General features: G+C 40.3%; 1 protein-coding gene across 2 annotated transcripts in view; it reads right to left on the bottom strand.

Annotated features, from left to right (window-relative positions):
* Nucleotides 1–109: 109 nt before the first annotated feature.
* The window catches only part of LOC121303537 (intraflagellar transport protein 74 homolog), a 41,747-nt gene continuing 18,984 nt past the window's right edge, over nucleotides 110–22,872 (bottom strand). Inside the window, exons 11-20 of one of the 2 annotated variants that reach the window (XM_041234297.1) lie at nucleotides 18,328–18,471; nucleotides 17,404–17,444; nucleotides 16,217–16,296; nucleotides 13,679–13,732; nucleotides 13,121–13,218; nucleotides 12,359–12,485; nucleotides 8,213–8,376; nucleotides 5,207–5,332; nucleotides 2,562–2,622; nucleotides 110–923 (exon numbers count right to left, since the gene is read on the bottom strand). In XM_041234297.1, the coding sequence (XP_041090231.1) occupies nucleotides 808–923; nucleotides 2,562–2,622; nucleotides 5,207–5,332; nucleotides 8,213–8,376; nucleotides 12,359–12,485; nucleotides 13,121–13,218; nucleotides 13,679–13,732; nucleotides 16,217–16,296; nucleotides 17,404–17,444; nucleotides 18,328–18,471 (1,011 nt within the window). In that variant the 3' untranslated portion in view covers nucleotides 110–807. Of the gene's footprint in view, nucleotides 924–2,561; nucleotides 2,623–5,206; nucleotides 5,333–8,212; nucleotides 8,377–12,358; nucleotides 12,486–13,120; nucleotides 13,347–13,678; nucleotides 13,733–16,216; nucleotides 16,297–17,403; nucleotides 17,445–18,327; nucleotides 18,472–22,872 lie in introns of those variants that run through there. The other variant, XM_041234303.1, reaches the window with a different exon arrangement.

Below are 22,872 nucleotides of genomic sequence, written 5' to 3'. Positions count from 1 at the left end.
AATAGTGAGGAGAAATGTGTAATATGCTGGCAGACTGAAAGGTTTTACCAGCTTATCAAAGATATCCTTACCCAAGGAGGATAAAACCACTACTGTCATTATATGGTACTGATGCTGCACACATTTTATTAGCGACATATTTTCAGTTCAAACAAATCCACATAGAGCAGGGTCTGGGGATGGGGCCTTCCAAGTTCTATATATTCTTGTAAATGAGAGAAATTTAGTGGATGTCGTCATAACCTTCATGGGCAGCTAAACATAATATATATTAAAAAAAATTACAAAAACAAACATTGGGACAAAAGCAAAACTACAAAATGAACCATCCCATAATGTTAAGGGCACCGTTAAAAATAAATCAATAAATGAAATACTTGCTTATTACACAATTAGTAGGCTATTTTCTATGACTAATGTTGACTGTTGGCTTACTAGTCACCCAAAGAGAAAGTTAGATATAAACACTCAATCATAGATTTTGAGGCAAAACAACACAATGTCAGTGTCAGCGTTGCTGATAAAGACATTAGCCTGTGTTCTTGACTTTCAGAATAAAATATTTATTGCATAAAAAGAAAAAACAGAAAGCACACAACTAAAAACATGTTACATTTAAATTTATTTAGCTTAGATATTGCATATAGACATATGTATATGATTGAAAGAAGTATTTAGATAAAATGGAAAACGTACTTGTGGAATGTACATTCAGTTTGTCCCCTGTACACTCACTTCAATGAGAAAGCTGAAAAGTAAGTGGTTTGTGTGATGTCGTTGTATTCCACAGAGGAAGGAAGCAGCCTCTCAGTTCCTGGTGTTCTGTACGCTCTCTATGAGGATCTTGTTGTAGTCTGTCACTTGTTTAGTCACATTTTTGACCACTGGGCGGTAGTCACTTTCCATTTCCTTAGTAGCTATGACTAATGAGAGGAGTTAAGGAAATCATTTGTCAATAAGTACCATTATAATACTGTAGAGCCACAACTCTGCAGCATGAAGCCAGTGAAATGTTGTTTTATTTAATACTAGCTGAAGTACTCGGTGTTGCCTGGGGAAATTCAATATTTCAACATTTTATGCATGACAAAACTTGGGGAACGGTAGCATTATGGTTTCCTATAAGTTACCGATCTTGAGTGTCGCACAATGCGCTTGGACCCCTTTCCCTTTAACTTTTTTTTTTTTGGCTTTTGCCAATTTTGGTTCTTTTATGGGTTTCTTTAATTTGAGATACATAACTAGTGTAGTGATCCAGCAATGGGGTTACTAAATAAAGTACCCCGGAGGTCAACATTTTGGATCCAAACATAGCCCTCGACCTTCCCCTGGATGAAAAAGGAGGCCATGCAAAGTTTGGTTGCACTGGCTCCTGTGGCGTCCAAATGCGTAAAGGAACAGAGAGACAGACAAACTTTCTTTTTTATATATTAAGGTATTACAAAAATTGTTCTACTACTGTGGAATTACCAGACTACCAAGAAAACGTTTAATAAGGTAACATCTGATCAAACTTCAAACAGTAACCAAATTCTACCAAATTTATGTATTATTATTATTTTTTATGTAAGATGCAGAATTAACTATTTTCTATTCTTCAATACTCATTGGCCAACCACCTAAAGACAGTAATTATTTTGGTAAAAATTATGGAAACAACAAACGATTTACACTAAATACCCGGGTATCTCTGGATAATCGTCTCCTCTATAAAAATATTTTAATGAGCAAGACATCTCACAAGTAGAACGGTATCCCAAAATGTTCTTCTTTTTCTAGGAAAGCAGTATAGCTGGGGGTGGGGTTTACTGCTTTATAACTTCACTCAGACTGCTTGATCACTAAATACACTATGTAACACAATTTACAACGTAAATACAGTATAATCGTAACTCTCGAAAAACTACTCACTTCTAAATCTTTTGTAGTCATTTTTGTATTACTTTAGTATAAATACATGTTAATTTGGATTCATATGTTGTTTTTTTCTGACTTTATGTGAACGAAAAGACACACATTTGCCCGTTTTCCCATTGGAAATAGTGATATTTTGAAATATCACTGTCCTGGTCACAAAAGCAAAGTTTGTGGGGAATAATAGCCATTTTCTATACTTTTGAGGTATAAGCAATTAGGAAATAACACTTACTACCCAGGAACAAAAAAAAAAAAAATTGGTTACACGGTGATATCAAATAAAACACAGCAGTGTAAAGTTTAAACAGGAGCTATGCACAGCATTCACAAGGAGCAGATACACACACCTGTTAGTTTAAAAAATGTTACATACTTTTTTCTGCTCCTGTCTCCAGAACAATGGTGTGCAGTGACTCCCCTTACTGAAAAACTGGAAAGCCAATAGTCCTTTGGACCCCCAGTTTTATGCACCTATGTCGTAAGGACAAGCAGTACCCAAGATATGGCCCTCAATAACTCTGTCAATAAGGCATCAGTACAGTAAAAATGTTAATTATGGCCTACACTGACCATTTCCTAGTAGACCAAGTAAAAGAAATATGCAGGCTAAATCACCGACAGACAAGCCAGTAAAAAAAGGATACACTCCTTCATAACAAAATTGTTTTGTTCATGGTGTTGCCACTTCCTCTCCAGGTTTGTTAGCTGAAAGACAAGACAGTATTAACATGGTTCATTACTTGAAATGTAATGTCTCGAAAACAAAGAATTTTAGGAAAAATCTTTTGTACAAAAGTTTTTCTTTTGTGGATGAGGAAAAAAGTTACAAGAAATAGATGTCTGCAATTATTTATTTCAGCATTTTTTTTTTTCCAAAAAATACTAATATAAAAGTATTCATGCCATTTGATGCTTTGATAGTAATGTCTACAAAGTGCCAGAAATTTCAATATGATTATTACAGAACCTAATTCTAGAAAAGTCTAGATGGACTGTAGATGAACATTCTTTGAGTATAAAAGGGTTAGGCATAGGATGGATGATTGCTGTCATTACCAATAAGTCAATATGGGAGAAAGTAAAGAGCTATCTGAAGACCTTAGGCAGAAAATCTACTTATTGTCATAAAGTTGGAGAAGGATACAAGAAGATTTGCAAGCATTTGAGTATCCCAATTTCAACTATTGTTTCTATTATTAAGAAGTACAAGACTCATGGCACTGTCACAACGCTCCTTGTTCTTTCACCAAGAACAAGTAGAATAATTGTGAGGAAGGTTAATAACAATCCAAGATTGACTGCCAAAGATATTCAAAGTGAATTGTCTGCAAGTGGGACTGGGGTTTCCATTTCAATCACAGGTCGAGTATTGCATGGTGAAGGTCTCAATGGTCACAGGCCAAGGAAAAAGCCACTCTTAGGAAAAAGTCACAAGGACAATCGCTTAAAATTTTCAAAATGGCATTTGAATGATGGTTACGAGTTCTGGTCAAAAGTTTTGTGGAATGATGAAAATCAAATTGAGCTATTTGGCCATGGCGATAGTCGTTACGTTTGAAGAAAGTCTGGTGAGACGTACAAAGAAAAGAATACCTACTGTCAAGCAAATAATTTTTGTAACTTTTATTTTTTTTTTATTTTGTGTTATTAATTTCATCTTCTAGCAAATGTCAGGCATATTACACAGCTTCATTTTAAACCAGTGAGTGATCTAATATCAAAACATTTTTTCATATTCAGTGCTGCTGCATGAATATTTTTTAGCCAGACCTCACTTTCGAATATCTTGCATTCATTCAAATCCAATGACAGATTTAAAAAAAACAAAAAAACAAAAACAAAACTTTGTTCCAAGTTATGCAGAACTTGATCTCAGCAAAGTAATTCTCAGAATGCAGCTGTATAACACAGGTTTAAACACACTTTCTATTCTATACAGTACAATTGTTACATAAACAGAATATTCCATGGATATTCAATAGAGTGCAATGGTTATTTTACTCATGAGGACAGCCATAAAAACAGCCCATTCGCCCCTACGAGCACAGGTTATTCAGCTTATCTTCAGAATAACTGAAGTAATCAATGAATGTTCATGGTATATCCTCTATTTAAGTCATCAGTTAAAAATATCATGGGTGTTACATTGTATCATTATAGTGCAGAAAAGAAATACAAAAATCACAGAGGCTTTTAAAACTTAGAAAATAGTGCCTAATTTGTTTACAAGGCTAATGAGAGTCAGTTATTGAATGCGGAAACTGAACAGTCAAATAAATTAACACTTCTGACATTAATGCTAGTTTTCTTTCATCTACCGTATATCTTTTTTTTTTTTAAATCTCGCTACTCATTTGTATAAAATAACTGTCACTACTTCCACAGGCTGATTTCCTGTGACTGATAACAATCAGTGATATTGGAGCAAGTGCAGTGTTAAGATTATGGGAGAATATGTCTGACAAACTTTCTACTTTACACCTCAGAACATCATCAGGAAGCTAACAGGGCTATCATTTTCCTAGCAAGACAGTTTTCTGGCTTTAAAAAACAATAAAGTCAGTTCCAAAGGCATACAAATTCCAGACTGAAATGGTATAAACAGGTTATGCATTATACACAAGATGTGCAGTAAACTTGGAAAATAGTGTTCTATATAGTATACAATGGTGTTCTATATAGTACACAATGGTGTTTTTGATAGGGTACAAAAGGGTACAATGAGTTTAACCCTCTATTGCATTGCTTTAACTTATGAAAGGTCACATGTTTTATTAAGAAACAAATAAGTTAACAACAATAATTTCCTGCATGGTGATATATGGTAAACAAAACCATATTCTTCGGCTTCCCAAATAACAAAATTGGAGCTTTAAAAAAGGTTGCTCATTAACTAAGTAAAGAATGGAAATTTGACTTCAGAGCTGATTGACAATATTCTTGTTATGAATAGTCCAATCTTGTCTTTCTATGAGGGAAGATGCTATGACTTCTGACCTTTCTGTGTTTCTAAGTCAAGTATCTTTGAAATGATTAAAATGATTTTTTTCCCACATAAGTAGAAAAACTCAAGCAGAAACATTTCTCAAAGATATCCCTACCTTAATAAAGAGTGCTTGTGATCATAAAATAGGGTCAATTACCTATGAACTAACTGACTACTAAATGACTGTTAACAGAAAATGAATCAACAAGCATCATACTCCAATAGAGCGATGTGGTTGTCTGAGGCTGCCGAGTGCATAGAAACAATAAGAGATGATGTACAACCAGGCAAGATGAACCTTACCTGTGCATGAGTCTCATTCTCCTGGAGCTGTGTCTTCAAAGCTTCATGTTCAGCATTCAGTCTCTGCATTACCTTCTTAAAGGTGTCCCGTCTTTTTGTTAGCGCCACTCTGTCTTCCTGCAGTTTCTGAGAAACGAGTGTTAGAAATATTTGTATAATGCTGGAACAAGCAAGTATGATGTGTTTTGAGGCAACCGTGAATATAAAGAGCAAACAGTCTTTCCAACATTCCACAGAAAGCACACACTACTGTTGTTTCTGATTAACATACACTTTTGGCAAGAAAAAGTTTCTAGTGCATTTAGTGGATTTTGATCAGCATAGAGTTGAACAACATAAAATACTCAGTTATTCTTGGAAAGATTTTAACTTTTCAGCAGGAATGGTGCTGTTTGGTTTTAGCTCACCATCAGAAACATGACTATAGCCTATTATATTTTAAAATCTATATGTTTTTTATGAAATAACTGGGACACACAAAAAAAAAAAAAAAACGTGTACCATAGTGTAGCAGGGAGAGATCTGGGCTGCAGGAAGAGGGCGGCAGTCGTCCAACAACCGCCTGTGAGTCATGGCAGTGACACGGGGAGGTGGGAAAGTGGGTGTGTGGACTTTCCCCCTCTCTGAATGGCTGAGAGGCGAGTCTTGGGAGATTGCTGACCCTATAAGATAATGCTCTGCTGTTTCCTCAGGTCTGCCCTTTAAACGCGCCGAGAGTGTGGAAGCGCTGGTCGAGGACCGAGAACCAGTCGGGAGAAACCGAAACCGAAACTGAGTGTGTCAGAGCGAGACAGTGAGAGCGGGGAACCCTTGGGCAGACCCCGGAGTATTGTAACGGAGCAGTCTAGTTAGCCGGCAGTGTAGGACGGTGATTCGGGTCGCATGGGTAGTGGCGACTGGGATATAGCTGTCATGTGCAGCACCTTTTCTTTGTTACTTGTTACTGTTTTATTTTCCCTGTTTCTTTATGCCTTCTGTTTTGAATTATTGTTTCGAAGCACCTGCAAGGGCGCCAGTATTGTGTACCATCGCTTGGTATGCCCGTGGTTCTGTTTACCATCGTTGGTAAATCAGACCACGGACCCACAGCGCCATCTGCGGGATAAAAGAAAAATAGCACCCTGAAATAAAACTGGGCACCTGTGAGGTGTTGCCAAATTCACCTGTCTGTCTCTTGTGTCAGTGAATTACCCACCACCCTTCCACACATAGTTATAGCCAACTGGCTATTACTAACAATATTTAAGGGTAAAGATTACCATCTTCCTGCTCAAATAATATATAATAATAATAATAATAATAATATAATAATAATAATAATAATAAATAATAATAATAGGCACAGTATATTCCAAATACAAAGATGTCAATAGTTACTCATGCTAAGTATTTTACTGAGGGCTGCATACAGTGTTAAGGTGTGCTTCCCCAGTTTTGCCACTCTAATAGGATAATATAGACTCACTATCATAGAACAACACTTTAGAAAAATTAAAAATAAATAAATAAATAAATAAATAAATACTTTATACAGACCAGTTTTGAGAATATTCTGTAATATGTTAAACTTGGCTGAACTGGGAATATAGGGTGCATGAAGTGAGTCAATTAATGTGTAAAATACGCTTAAGCTGGGAAGCCTGTAAGAAAACAATTATGATCTGGTGTCAGCTCTTTCGCTATTTGTAGTTCTTTAACTGAAATGCTTTGTCAGTAGCTTGACATCTCTAATACTTTATAGAAGCACCTGGCAGTCAGTATAAGCAGATCGTGTTCAATTAATCTCCAAAAACTCCTTATTTTTGTTATGTCTGTACAACTTAAAGCCCTGGATTAGGCTCAACATTACCAGAAACCATCAGTACAGTATCTTGTGTATAGTATCTTCACAAAACATTAAAGCATATTAAGGTGCTGTACTAAAAATAAACAACAGTTACTAGTAACACCAAGAAAGATACTTTTTTGTTGCAAAATATATCAGTCTTAATTCTCTTCATAGTCAAAACACATGCTTGCCAATAAACATAATGCTTCAAAACATGTTAGAAACAACTAACATACTGTAACTTGAATTAGGCAGAATGACCCTTAGTTAAGTTAAATTCTGTTTAGATTTTGCAGACTTTTAAAATAAGCTGTCTGGGTTTGTTGCTACATGCACAATACTAAGGGCTACAATAATATTTAACAGTGCATACATCTTCTTTTCCTGGTGTCAAACATTTCAGCAAAACATACATCCTGTTTAAGGATAAGGGAATACTACCCCTGCTCTGGAAATGTTACTTTAGGTCAACAAACATGCCAACAACCCCATCAACCGACTATTTTCTCTGGTGATATCATTTGTCACTTGGGATGGGGATAATAAACTCTATTCTATGTATGCTGTTTCTGCAAAGGACACATTGACTGATTTCCCTGTGTGGTTGCAGCAGGATTACTTTCAAAATCCTCCTGCTTGCCTACAAGGCCCTTCATCACACAGGTCCAGAGTATCTCTCCAACCTGCTGAGGTCCTCTGGCTCTGGCTTGCTTGTTATACCCAAGCAAAAGTGCACCACATTAGGAGAGTGCTCTCTTAGCTTCACGGCACCGACTCTCTGGAACTCTCTCGTGCAGCTCCCACAGTCGCTTGATTCAAATCAACTCTCAAAACCCACTTTTTTCTCTCTTGCTTTCAATGCTCTTTAAGCCTGATATCCTATTAGTGGTTGTCTAAATTGATATTTCAGGTTTTTCACACCACCTTATTTGTATGATTTTGTATGACACATACATCCACAATGTTTAGAATTCACATCCTAGCCTTGTATTTAATGTATTTTTTTTTATTATTATTATTATTTTATTTAATTTTTACTGTTTGTATTTAATGTATTATGCACTGTTCCACACTATCTTGTAAAACGCTTTGTGACGGTGGTCCACTATGAAAGGCACTATATAAAATAAGGATTGGTTGATTATGTTAATACAGCATGTGCGGTTATCTCTAGTTACCTTCTTCTTATCTTCCCCTGCTGACTTCAGTGCCTCTAGGTTACTGTAGGTAACCAATCCATCAGTCATCTGTTGAATCTTCTCTTTCAGAGTGCCTAGTTCTGCATTTATCTTGCTCTCCAACTGTTCAACTTTTTGTAGGTCCTGCTGTAGCCGCTGGCTCTCTGAAACAGTCAGCAGTATACATAACTTTACATATAATGATTTACTGAAATTCTATTAACACAATTATGTAGCAACAACAAGACAAGACATTAATTTTGTGGTAAAACGTACTGTACAAGAAAGTCAATTAGACAAAGACATATTCTATCAATATAGCTCGTAGCCAAAAACGACACTATCATAAGGGTCCATTAAAAGGTATTTTTATTTTCATTTCCTGGTTAATTTTTACATTTCAATTTATTATTATTATTATTATTATTATTATTATTATTATTATTATTATTATAATAATAATATAATAATAATAATAATAATAATAATAATAATAATAATAATAATAATAATAATAATAATTAACCAGCATAAAAAGCTGGAAACCAATATGTTTTGTAGTCATTGCAGTGCTATGGACCACCTTGATTCAATGGCATACTATACAGAGCTTAAGAGATCAACTATTCTAGCTTTTCAAAACACTATCCGCTGCACTTTATAGTTCCCACAAAACTTGTTCCCATTACCACCCCCCGCAATCATTTTACACTAAAGGCATTTTTGTTTAACATGAAAAATGCTTTGCTCCTGCAGGCGAGCGGCAGGAAGAGGATGTAGCCCAGTTCCTCTTGATATGATATGAAGTCTCTGTTAGGAGCAGACAGTGTGTACACAGCAGTAGAAGTGTGAGACTCTGCTCAGCTGACCTCTTTATCTTGGATAAAGAGCCCCGTCAGCATGTTTTGTTTATTCTCTCTAGCGTCCTTCTGGTTTTTCATTTTGTAAACTGAGGATTCCTTCACCTTCTATGAATGTCAGCTGCTTGACACTCTTAAGCAAAACTATTCTTCCTGATGTACAGAGTGCCTCTTCAGGATTTTATAATGCCAGTATCTGATAGCCGGTATTGGACGAGGAAAACCATGTGTATGGCAAAAATTAGATAATAGTTTGACTGGGAGGAGGCTAAGGTAAAATTTGACATTAATAGAAGTGATAACCTACACATTAAAATCCACATTATTAACTATTTACTAGGAAGATAAGCAACTTTTCAAAATGATTCCCACCCATACAATCATCTGAGGACTACTGCCTGACCTTGGATCTCATTAACCTCATACTACTACTACTACTACATGACTACTTTATCAGAACTATAATAAACCTGAAGGCATGCTGAGACAACCCACTTGGCTGTAGTTTGTGCCCGAAAAAGCACTTGAAGAAGAGAGTTAGCTGCCTTGAGTTAAATGACAGTGACATTTCTTATAATCCCCTTTTTGTTGGAAACAGAAAAATAGTTACACACATGCAATACCCAATTCCAAGCAGATTTTAATAATCAATTTGGAACATAAAACTTGTATCGTCTGGGACAACCATTTCTCTAAATATATTGCTAATTGTGGGAGTGGTGTTGAGTCTCTTCGTGTAGCGAATTTCCTTTGCACCTAGTTTCCTTATTGTCAGAATTGGTATGTAGCACATTCAACTGCTTAATAATTAAGGACGTTTTATTTATTTATTTATTTTTAAATTTTTTAAAAAGAAATCAAACACACAAGGTAATGAATGATTATGTTTATTTTTTTGGTTGCATATGGTTGAGTGATGTTAACCTATAGGAAAGATTGAATCTGAATGCAAACCCTTGGGGTTTTTTTAACCATGGAAATGCAGGGTAGTAAAGTTAAGGGGTATGAATTAAGAACTACTGTAATAATTTGTGGTTCCCACTGTTGGAAAACAATAATAATTAAATCACAAAAGCAAGTGGTTAGCAGTGTGTAATGTTCTTCTCAGTAATGACAGGAAGCAAAGTTTGGGCCCATAGTGATCTGAGTGGAAAAGTAATTTACTGCTAACATATGATTACATCATTAAAAACTTCTTCTCTAAATATGTATAAAAAGAATTCTGATGTTCTCTCTACCTATATGAAAACATTCATGGCAAGTTAAGGAAAATACCCTTTTTTTGGGAGCCGCACAGTCTGTGCAGAATGTGCACAGATTTCTGTGGGTGAAGTTTAGTGACAACAGACAGCAGCCCTTGAAGACAGCATATCTCTGCGATTCTGTGCAGAACTGCAGAAATCTGCGCTACAAGAACTTGACTACTGTATGCACGTCTCTGATTACAGATATAACGAGAATAGTTTTCATAGTAAGACACAGCTAAAGCACTGTGGAACAACGGTTCCACAATTTTCAAGGCTTTTCCAGGCCAATCCAAAAAAACAAACAAATGTAAGAATTTTCAAGACCTTGAATATTAACCAGTGAAAATCAACACTTTAAGGTTTCCCAAGCCCCGTACGAACCCTGTACATAATGGGAAATGATTTTAGCATAAATATTTGTCTGTCTGAACACCTCTGCAGCCAAAGGGCCGATTGCATTGTCTGTTTTTTGAGATCTGATCACTACTTCAAGCATATTGTGCTCTAAAAGACCACAGTTCTATTTATATCACTTGTTTCTTCTTAGATCAACTAGATACTTCTTTGTAGCAATACATCACTTCTAGAACGTTTGATTTAGCATTCCTCTAAAGCTATTTGATATGCTATATTTTTTACTAGGATTGTTAAAATTGTCCATATTTTAATTAAGCTACAAAAATGACTTCCATTAAAAAAAAAAAAAAAAAAAAAAAAACTGCAAATGTATACTTGCCCAGAATAGCATATAATCAAGGAAATGCTACTGGTTGCTATTTACCATGTTGATAAGACACATTTTGGGTGAATATGCATTGAGAGGCTGAACACAAAGGAAGGAAATCCTTGGCAATGACACAACAGCAAGCTAAGATTATTTGCTAACTACACCCAGTAAAAAGGAAATCGGTGAGTGAGGCAATTAGCAGGCCAGCCTCAGTCATATTACAGTTTATGTTAACTCCTATAAGCCAAATACATCTCAGATGTATGACAAAAGTTGTTAAAGTTTGCCCAACACCACCCAGATTTATTTTTTCCCCAAAAGGATTTTGAAATCAAAAGATCAAATATATTTTGTTTTATCGTCAATGAGGTATAATTAATCAGATCTTGTTATTTAATGAAAGCAGTGAAACAAAATTAGTGTTAGACTAATTGTTGCCAACATTTGTTATGTTATAACTAGGGGATTCCCTTGAACCCTTTATCAGCTACAAAGGGATAAAATGCACCCCAGCGTGTTTTAAATGAAACATTTTCATAATTCTTTGAAGACCCTGGGATGGTAGGAAAGAGGTAGTAAAAGTGTATCTTGTGTAAAATGATTAATTTAGCCCAACAGATACCTTTTTCTAGCTCTACATTTCCAACATTTGCCATTTTCTCTTAGAATGAGCATCTAATGTGTGTATAATACATTAATTTCCAGCACTGTATTTGATAACTGCATTCTATACAATATCCTGCTTATTACCTCCTGCAGTACATTATTGAAAAATATGTATATATAAAATATGTTTGACTTGTAGGATCGATGCTTAAGATGACCATCAACAGGACTTTGATAATGGTGCTACCTCAATTGGATTTCTTTGTTTTATTATTTGTGGGTTGGAGCCTTTCTATCTTTTTTTTTTTGTTCTTTTTACTGCGCACTATAGTTTTATTTTGCCAAAAAGACTGAAGCTGCTTTTTTTATACATAATGCGACTTCATACTGAACCACAGATATTTGTTGACAAATTGTTTGTTTAAGTATTTACTAGATTTTGTACATGCTGAGTTTCCATGTACAATATCATATTTATTTGTGTAGTTTAGAGTTGTGTTTGTGACATTTTAAAGGTATTAACTGTTGATAGCATGGTTTTGTTTTTTAAAAATAAATACAATATTTAAAAAATGTTTACCGTTTAAAAACAACTTGGTGTACTGTGGAAACACAGAAGATGCCACTCCAACCCCATTTATGATTTCCCTGCTGGTTTCCTACAAATGCCAACACTTTCTGAACAAACAAGCTTTCTAGATCTCACCTGAAGAGAGACCTTTGGCTGTGTTCTGGGATTTATGCATTTCTGTCTCCTTGAAATTGAGGTCCTCTTGCATGGATTTCAGTTCATGTGCCGTTACATTCGAGATCTGCCTCAAATGGTTCATATTCTGTGGGCAAAATAAATATGTTGCCTCAAGAAATGAGCAAAATACACACTTACGATACACTTCCTCTTTACTCACTAAGAGGCCCTCTCTATCTTGTAATTAACTGTATAACTATCACACTACACAGACTATTAACAGCAACAACCACAACCACCAGCTCAATTTATGGTAAAACATATCTAGCACCCAAATCAGCTGAAAGAGCTAGGGCTTACTTTCCCCCCCATTCCATTTTGGGCTTTAAATACCCCTTGAAAGTCTTAAACTAATTAGCTTGCTGTGTTACCTAGCACCCTCAGTGTAAGGACTTAGATGTAATTACAAGCTAGAATTCATTTTAAAATTACTATATTTTGACATTTTTAAATATAGCACACTTGAGTGTTTTATCTGTGATTATATGAGATGTTTGTTTGAGGAAACACATCAACTGCCTAAAGACACTAACAGCTATTTAACTATACAATACTGTATTTAGCTAACCTTAATAAATGACAACATGTGAGAAGAACCCATAAAGTCCACCGTATTGGTGTTATCTGGTTGCTATGAAAAAATAAAGCGTCAGATTATGTCCGAAAATACTTTTAAAAAGCAATGGGGTTTAGAATAAAAGGTTGTGAAGTAGCACTTACCCTGCTTGTATGTTCCAGAAGTGCAACAATGCTGGCCTCAACCTGCGCTTTGCGCTCCAGCTCTTGTGCTTTATTATCTTCATATTTTTCCAGAAAATCTTGAATTGGACATTATTCAACGACGATTATTTAGTGCTGCAGTCAACAGTATACTCATTTGTGTTTTATTAGTGCTCTGCCTTTCAGGAAAACTTAACACACGTTAGCTGTATAAATGATGTGTTATCTACAAAGTATAGAAAGAAAATCAGTTATAAATGAAGACGAGAAATAAATTAAACAATACACAACCAGGCCTACCTTTGTTCCATGTTTTTACTGTCCGTGAAGAAGTGCTTACAAGGTTTCAAAAAGGAAACTTCATTAGAAAGTTACAGCAGTCAACTGATTAGTTGTAATAGTTGTGGCAACACCATTAATTTGCCATAAATGTGCCACCACCAACCAACCACCAATGCTAGAAATAGGATTGGAGATATTTTTAGATATACTTTCACTTTTTAAAATATCAATCCTTTTTTTCAAAACTAGCAAGTATAAACTGAAAGTTTCACTTACTCTCCATCCCCTCGTCTTTTCTCTGGAGCTCTTTGTACTTCTGATGTATTCCCCCTACGGATACATAAATAATCCAAATAGCTGAATAAACTACATTATTATACAATTATACATATTATTGTCAAATCCAACTGTCTCAAACAAAGTTAATGTACAGTTCAATAAATATAACTATCATATTTTTTTTTTAATTGTTTTTATGACACAAACAAAAGAGAAAAACACTCAATATTCGAGGTAGCCATGGAACACTTACATATGTATTTTACAGGAACAGCAAGTATTTGCACAGATTGCTTCAACTGTATCTAAATACACTGGTGAGTTTATTTCATTACTTGATGCTACTTGTTCTTACCTTCTAAAGTTGTATGAAAATTAATGAATGGAAGTTGAAGTGGAAAGCAAGTAAGGAGAAATAAAAAAAGACAGGGAAATGGAATGGCAGAAAATGATAAGTATGACATTCTAAGTACCAAAAGGTTTGTTTTGCATATCGCAAATTTGTATTGGTTTGTCAGCACTGTACGATGCCAAAGCTGATGCTGAACAACAGTAAAATGGATAACTACATTACAAGGAACATAAGGACCTTTTTTTATTTTATTGTGTTACATGTTCTCATGTGATGCTACAACTGTTTACGTAAGGTGTGTATATTGTATATATATATATATATATATATATATATATATATATATATATATATATATATATATATATATATATATATATACACATACATATGTTATATGGTGAAAACTTTTTAAACTTTTAAATTGCATTCCCTGCTGCAAAGGGGTACCCATGGGCGTACCCGCATAGACCTCTCAGAACTACATTTCCCAATATCCTCTGCTCCTGGTGTATTTAATAAGAGTCCCCGGGCATAATTCGCAAAGGTTGACTTTAAACTGACCCCAAAAAATCTGGTTTTTACAATGTGGGGTTTGAAGCGCTGTTTATGGAGCGTTGCTGACTTTGTTATGACTGAGTCTTAAGTCTGTTTCATGAAACGATTTTCTGGGGGGTCTTAACTTAGACCATCGTTTCTGTCCTGGTGCAATATCTTTACTGTCTTCCACTCGAGAGAAAGCCGTTGACTGAGGTACAGACTGATAATTTTGCTAACAGAAAACAGGCAAAGAAACAGTAGTAGGACAAACGAAGAAGGGTACACAGGTTGTGGATTTGCTGTTCTTTTGTTTTACAGCTGTGGAAATTTCAAAATACATTTTTGTTAATCTAGTACTTAGAAGAAGAAAAAAACGCTACAGATGTCAAAAACAAAAACTACAGCAGAGCTGGTATTATTTTGTATGTTTCTACTTCTGCTAATGAAGTCTTCATTCCTTTCAAGCCATGATTTTGGTGCTGCTTGTTATAAATTAAACATAAATGTACAGCCCTAATTATAGTTATAATGTTAATGATATGAGCTACATTGCATTAACATATTCAATACTATAATAAAAAATAAAAAAAAAACACACCTGCAACAAAGCAGGAATTGCATTGCTTCGGTTAGCTGATGGAGATAGATCTGTATGTAAAATATTGGTTAGACTTTCAATTAACTGTCTATTAAAATGATATCGGCTTCTCAATTAAGTCTTGGTAAAAACTTACAATGGGCTTCCCCTGTCTTCAAAAACACGCTTAGGTCAACTGTTATCTGGATGATCATCAAATAAATCATCTATTATCGCTTGTCGAGCCATGGCAGAAAACAAAAAGTTGTTTCAATGGCAGATCTGGACTTAAGCCTCCTTCAGAGCACTCTTAAAGTGAAGACCTTACTTAAGATCAAAATTCCGTTGAGACGCGTTCGTGAATAAGACAAGTCCAAACTGATGACTTGTGACCAGTCTTAGACTTAAGTCAGTTTACCCCAGGTACATATATGAGAAGGAGGAGGATGGGAAGTGTAGTTCTGAGAGGTCCATGCGGGTACATGGGAAGCCATATTGAGGCAGGGAATGCAATTTAAAAGTTTAAAAAAGTGATCAAAATCTAAATAATAAAATAATAATAATAATAATAATAATAATAATAAATAATAATAATAATAATAATGTAAACAATACAGACACCTTACATAAACAGTTGTAGAAACACATGGGAACATGTAACACAATAAAATAAAAAGGTCCTTATGTGCCCTTTAAGGCAACCAGTCCTTTGAATGACTTATTATAACTTGAAATGCATCTATGTTACATAACATTGTCAGTATTGTACACATACTTCCATCCCTCATCATATGATCAATTACCCATATGTTCAATTATTCTTTGGGTGATTTCCAGAAAAAAAAGACTTTCTGTAATTATATCCAATTCAAAGGACAGGGCAATCAACAACAAAGCACTCATACACACCATACCTGTGTTGGTAGAATCAGGGTTTACAGGTTTCCCCTTAGCTGGAAATTAACCTTTAACCCTCCTTCACTAAGGAAAATGTTTGCTACCTTCCAAGCCAACATCTACAAAGGTTCAAGATAAATTCTTATCAAGACAGATAATGACAGCTTACCTTGCTGTTCCTCCATATCATTGTCTATGTGTCGCATTTCCACATTTACTTGACTAACTTTCTCTCGTATTTCTGTCAACCTAAATAAGAAAAACAATATGTTTTTATTAGTCCATGCTGAAAATACAAGTCATTGGCTAAGATGTTTAAAAATCTGCACTGCTAGGGAGTAACAGAAAAAAAAGGCACTGAAGGGTGGGTGGACAGAATTTCACACTCCAGGTAAAATGAAGACGGAAGTACACAGAAGTACGTCATGTAAACCATAAACTATCTGTAATCTTGTGCAGTACCAGAAATTGTGTTTTAAAATGAAAATACATGTTTGCTATATAATTAGTTTCTTTCAACAATGCACCTACAGTGTGATTGGACGTGCACAACAGGTAAGACGAATGGAATAATGTCATTATCTGTGTTGTTATTATTATTATTATTATATTATTATTATTATTATTTATTATTATTATTATTATTATTAATTTCTTAGCAGACACTCTTATCCAGGGTGACTTACAGTTTTTACAAAAGTATCACATTACAGGTAACAGCAGTTCTAGAATGAAATGAAATCAGTAGCAAGAGTAAATTCAAATGCGAGAAAATAATAATTACAGTAAATAATTACATTTGAGAGTGATTACTAAAAGCTAAGAGAAGTTAAACTTAAAAATATTTGGTTATAAGAGTAAATTCCATTAAGAGCAAGTAGTAAGTACAATAAATGGATACGAATGATTTCAAATAAGAGCATTTACAAAAAAAACATGAATACGGATACCTATAAGAGTAAAATCAATTACAAGACACAGAAAGTATAATTATGATTGAGAGCAGCAATAGAATACAGTAAAGTGTGGAGCAGTTAAGCGCAAGTACAAGATGATTCAAGTACTGATAGAGTTGGGTGCCATACAGTCCAGTATAGTCGAGAGTTGTAAAGTTTACAGATGCTGTCTCAACAGGTGTGTCTTGAGGAGGCGCCGAAAGGTGGTCTGGGACTGAGCAGTCCTGATATCTATGGATAGGTCATTCTCTGGAGGCGGGGGAGCAGAGGGGGGGTACAGCTAATCTACTAGTGGAAGAGGAGCGGAGGGGGCGAGAGGGGATGTAGGGAGAAATAAGTCTGAAGCCCTTTAAAATCAATGTTACTACAGAGAACTGCAGTTTAGAAAAATGTCACTTACTGTCTCTCCATGCCAGCTATTTCCTGGTTATCTTCTTTAACCTAGAGGGAAAAAGAAAAACATCTGGGGTACTTGGCAAAACAATAGTCTAATCATGGAGATATTGCTTGATTTCACACAGCTGAGATGAAACTCACACATTTGATTGACCATCCAGCACTGTACTGTAGTACCAAGAATTATTATTATTTACCACATTAGAATAACGGAACTTCTATTTGGGAGCGATTGCCAAAAAAATGAGGATTTCACGAGTCAATCTCTTTTATAAAGTATTTCAGCTTTGACACATTCAACAAATATGACCCCAACATTGTGATTTGCGGAAAACAAATTTCACACTTGTTGGTGGACTTGCATAATTATTCACAACTCCTCCTACAGAGGAAAAAAATACCTGATTAACAGAATGAGAAAGTGTTCTTTTTCTATTTCTCTTCTTTCTCTTTCGCAGACACAACTTTTTGTCAAGGCTGAATTGAGGGGAAAAATCCCTGCAACTGCCCTTGCGAAACTCGCGTCTATTGTGAACATCAGGCCCATAGTATTTCAGACCATGCTCCCTCCTGCAACAATGCCGGTTATTGAAATAATTGTTGTATTGTAGGATCACAAAACAGGAGGGAACATGACCTGTATACACTGCAACCTTTATAAGAGAAATGTTCCTTCTCCTGGCGAACACTCACCCAAGATAGTTATGTAAAGGGTGAATACAAATATCAATACAATTGGGATTATGCAAAAATATATATATATATTGCCAAGTTATGGACAATGCAGGATACAGCTCAGTTAAAGGTAAGCATTATAGGGAACATATTATGTATAATGAAAAGCTGAGAGGAAAGAGGTTAAGTATTTATATAGGCTAGTAAATGGTTACCTAGATAACCCTAAAAAGAGGTAATCAGTGTTTCTCACCTGCTTCAATAGCCTCTCCCTCTCTTCCTGGGGGGATCCCATGGCTTTATCCTCAGCAATCATCTGGCCTCGCCGCAACTCAAGCTCTTGTAGCTTTTCATGCAGCAGGACTGCCTCCTGCTTCACCTGAGAGTGGGCTATCTCCTGAAGGACAAAACAGTTGTGCTTAAACAAGGGGGTTCAGGTTAGTCTGCCTTTTCATTGCATTAGATTAACTTCAAACTGTCTTAATAACATACATTTCAGAACAGTGTAGAACCAACAATTATTATTGTTCATCACATTAGAACAACACTTACCTGCGCAACTTCTACTTGTGAGCGTTTGCCAGGTAAAGAGGATTTCACACAGTCAGTCCCCCTGGCAGAGCAAAGCTCTGCCCTTTTTAAATTGGCAGGGATGGGGTTAACTTCCCCTACCTGCCTGGGTTTATTATGTTCAGGTGGCTGGGGTTGATTAGTTGATTAGGTTGATTAACGATCAATCAGCGCCCAGCCACCTGATATAAAAGGAGGCCTCTGCTTCTCATTTGGAGAGAGGGAGCTGAGGAAGCAGGTTGGTGTTTGTTTTGTGGTTTTTGAATTTTCTAAATCCAGTGAAGGCATTGCCCAGCCTGGAAACTTTATTTTTGTAAGTTTTGTTTTTGCTTTATTTGTGTTTGAGTATCTGTTATTTTGCCCTTGTGCACTTTATTTTTGTTTATTTATAATAAAATAGTTATTTTTTTGAACTGCAGTCTGTCTCTGGGCCTCTATCCACTCGCCAGCCTGCCACATTTGGTGTCAGAAGTGGGATAGCGCCACCTAGAGGCTCAGAGCAGTATTTATTTTTTTTTTTTTTTTTTTTTTTTGGAAAAAAAAAAAAAATGGGAAAGAAGAGCAGACAGCGGCAAAGGCAGGAAAAGCAGCTGAAGAAATGTAAGCTGCTGCAGCCACCGCTGGAGGACCCGGCCAGCCTCTTCCCCTGGTGTTCCTGGTGCGGGAAGGAGGACCATCGTTGGCGGTCCTGCCCAGACGTGCCACCGGCAAACTGGTGTGGCCGGTGTGAGGAGGACGGCCACAACTGGGCAGGATGCCCCTACAACCAGGCCCAGGAAGAGGTGCCTTGTTCACCCCGGGCATCAGGGGCCACCCCACTACCTCCAGCACCACCACCTTCACCACCGTCCCAGGAGATCTGGGACTGGTTGATGCACCCTGAGGCAGACCTCGTCCACGATCTCCCCATAGTTATCAACACGCTGTGGCGTCGAGATGGGGAGAGGTGGGAACAGTGGGAGGAACAGCACCACCCGGCCTCCTTCCCAGAGATTGCCCTCATGGTGGTTAATTACCTGGCGGTAGACATGGGAGATCCACCGGTCACTCCAATAAAGAGAGGTGAGCCGCCTTCCCGAGAGCCAGAGAGGGGTGAGCCGCCTTCCCGGGAGCCAGAGAGGGGTGAGGAGCTGCCGTCGTCCCCAGAGCCAGAGAGGGGTGAGGAGCTGCCGTCGTCCCCAGAGCCAGAGAGGGGCGAGGAGCTGCCGTCGCTCCCAGAGCCAGAGAGGGGTGAGGAGCTGCCGTCGCTCCCAGAGCCAGAGAGGGGTGAGGAGCTGCCGTCGCTCCCAGAGCCAGAGAGGGAGGAGGAGCTGCCGTCGCTCCCAGAGCCAGAGAGGGGTGAGGAGCTGCCGTCGTCCCCAGAGCCAGAGAGGGGTGAGGAGCCGCCGTCGTCCCCAGAGCCAGAGAGGGGTGAGGAGCCTCCGTCGTCCCCAGAGCCAGAGAGGGGTGAGGAGCCTCCGTCGCTCCCCAGAGCCAGAGAGGGAGTGAGGAGCTGCCGTCGCTCCCAGAGCCAGAGAGGGAGGAGGATCCGCCGTCGCTCCCAGAGCCAGAGAGGAGTGAGGAGCTGCCGTCGCTCCCAGAGCCAGAGAGGGGTGAGGAGCTGCCGTCGCTCCCAGAGCCAGAGAGGGAGGAGGATCTGCCGTCGCTCCCAGAGCCAGAGAGGGAGGAGGATCTGCTGTCGCTCCCAGAGCCAGAGAGGGAGGAGGATCTGCCGTCGCTCCCAGAGCCAGAGAGGGAGGAGGATCTGCTGTCGCTCCCAGAGCCAGAGAGGGAGGAGGAGCTGCCGTCGCTCCCAGAGCCAGAGAGGGAGGAGGATCTGCTGTCGCTCCCAGAGCCAGAGAGGGAGGAGGATCTGCTGTCGCTCCCAGAGCCAGAGAGGGAGGAGGAGCCGCCGTCGCTCCCAGAGCCAGAGAGGAGTGAGGAGCTGCCGTCGCTCCCAGAGCCAGAGAGGGAGGAGGATCTGCTGTCGCTCCCAGAGCCAGAGAGGGAGGAGGATCTGCTGTCGCTCCCAGAGCCAGAGAGGAGTGAGGAGCTGCCGTCGCTCCCAGAGCCAGAGAGGGAGGAGGATCTGCTGTCGCTCCCAGAGCCAGAGAGGGAGGAGGATCTGCCGTCGCTCCCAGAGCCAGAGAGGGAGGAGGAGCCTCCGTCACTCCCAGAGCCAGAGAGGGAGGAGGATCTGCTGTCGCTCCCAGAGCCAGAGAGGGAGGAGGATCTGCCGTCGCTCCCAGAGCCAGAGAGGGGTGAGGAGCCGCCGCCGCTCTCAGAGCCCGAGAGGGAGGAGCCGCCGCCGCTCTCAGAGCCCGAGAGGGAGGAGCCGCCGCCGCTCTCAGAGCCCGAGAGGGAGGAGCCGCCGCCGCTCTCAGAGCCCGAGAGGGAGGAGCCGCCGCCGCTCTCAGAGCCCGAGAGGGAGGAGCCGCCGCCGCTCTCAGAGCCCGAGAGGGAGGAGCCGCCGCCGCTCTCAGAGCCCGAGAGGGAGGAGCCGCCGCCACTCTCAGAACCCGAGAGGGAGGAGCCACCAGAGGGAGCCGGGCCACCGCCTCCGCCTCCGCCACCAGAGGGAGCCGGGCCACCGCCTCCGGCACCAGAGGGAGCCGGGCCGCCGCCGCCGCCTCCGGCACCAGAGGGAGCCGGGCCGCCGCCTCCGCCACCAGAGGGAGCCGGGCCGCCGCCGCCGCCTCCGCCACCAGAGGGAGCCGGGCCGCCGCCGCCGCCTCCGCCACCAGAGGGAGCCGGGCCGCCGCCGCCGCCTCCGCCACCAGAGGGAGCCGGGCCGCCGCCGCCGCCTCCGCCACCAGAGGGAGCCGGGCCGCCGCCTCCGCCACCAGAGGGAGCCGGGCCGCCGCCTCCGCCACCAGAGGGAGCCGGGCGCACCGCCGCCTCCGCCACCAGAGGGAGCCGGGCCGCCGCCGCCGCCACCAGAGGGAGCCGGGCCGCCGCCGCCGCCTCCGCCACCAGAGGGAGCCGGGCCGCCGCCGCCACCAGAGGGAGCCGGGCCGCCGCCGCCGCCTCCGCCACCAGAGGGAGCCGGGCCGCCGCCTCCGCCACCAGAGGGAGCCGGGCCGCCTCCGCCACCAGCCGCCGCCTCCGCCACCAGAGGGAGCCGGGCCGCCGCCTCCGCCACCAGAGGGAGCCGGGCCGCCTCCGCCACCAGAGGGAGCCGGGCCGCCTCCGCCACCAGAGGGAGCCGGGCCGCCTCCGCCACCAGAGGGAGCCGGGCCGCCTCCGCCACCAGAGGGAGCCGGGCCCCCGCCTCCGCCACCAGAGGGAGCCGCCGCCGCCTCCGCCACCAGAGGGAGCCGGGCCGCCTCCGCCACCAGAGGGAGCCGGGCCGCCGTCGCCGCCTCCGCCACCAGAGGGAGCCGGGCCGCCGTCGCCGTGCTACCTTGGAGATTCGGGGCCCCCTCAACCAAAGAAGGCTTGGGGGCTCCGACATCAACCCCGCCCACCACCACCCACCATAACAGCCCACCCAAGGGACATAATTGGACTCTTGGGGGAAGGGGGGAGTTGGCCGATTGCGGCCGGTGTACGTTGTACATGGGGGGAGGTGTGTGGCAGAGCAAAGCTCTGCCCTTTAAATTGGCAGGGATGGGGTTAACTTCCCCTACCTGCCTGGGTTTATTATGTTCAGGTGGCTGGGGTTGATTAGTTGATTAGGTTGATTAACGATCAATCAGCGCCCAGCCACCTGATATAAAAGGAGGCCTCTGCTTCTCATTTGGAGAGAGGGAGCTGAGGAAGCAGGTTGGTGTTTGTTTTGTGGTTTTTTGAATTTTCTAAATCCAGTGAAGGCATTGCCCAGCCTGGAAACTTTATTTTTGTGAGTTTTGTTTTTGCTTTATTTGTGTTTGAGTATCTGTTATTTTGCCCTTGTGCACTTTATTTTTGTTTATTTATAATAAAATAGTTATTTTTTTTGAACTGCAGTCTGTCTCTGGGCCTCTATCCACTCGCCAGCCTGCCACAGTCCCCTTTATAAAGTGTTTTAGCTTGACACATTCAACAAATATTACCCCAACATTGTGACTTGCGGAAAACATATATGTATTTTTTTAAATTTCGCACTTGTTGATTGGAAACCACAAATCCACTATATGGACATCAGCCAGCACACTGTTGTCTCTCATCGAGAAACAGCTTTTTGTCCTTCACTGTTACCACTGACCACATCACCGGAATCTGCCAGAATCATTCTTTAAGTTATGTTGATTCAAAGTGATAGAACTAT

Source organism: Polyodon spathula, chromosome 2 (assembly GCF_017654505.1).
Source record: "Polyodon spathula isolate WHYD16114869_AA chromosome 2, ASM1765450v1, whole genome shotgun sequence".
NCBI classification, from domain to species: domain Eukaryota; kingdom Metazoa; phylum Chordata; class Actinopteri; order Acipenseriformes; family Polyodontidae; genus Polyodon; species Polyodon spathula.
This window is presented reverse-complemented; position numbering and strand designations above follow the sequence as displayed.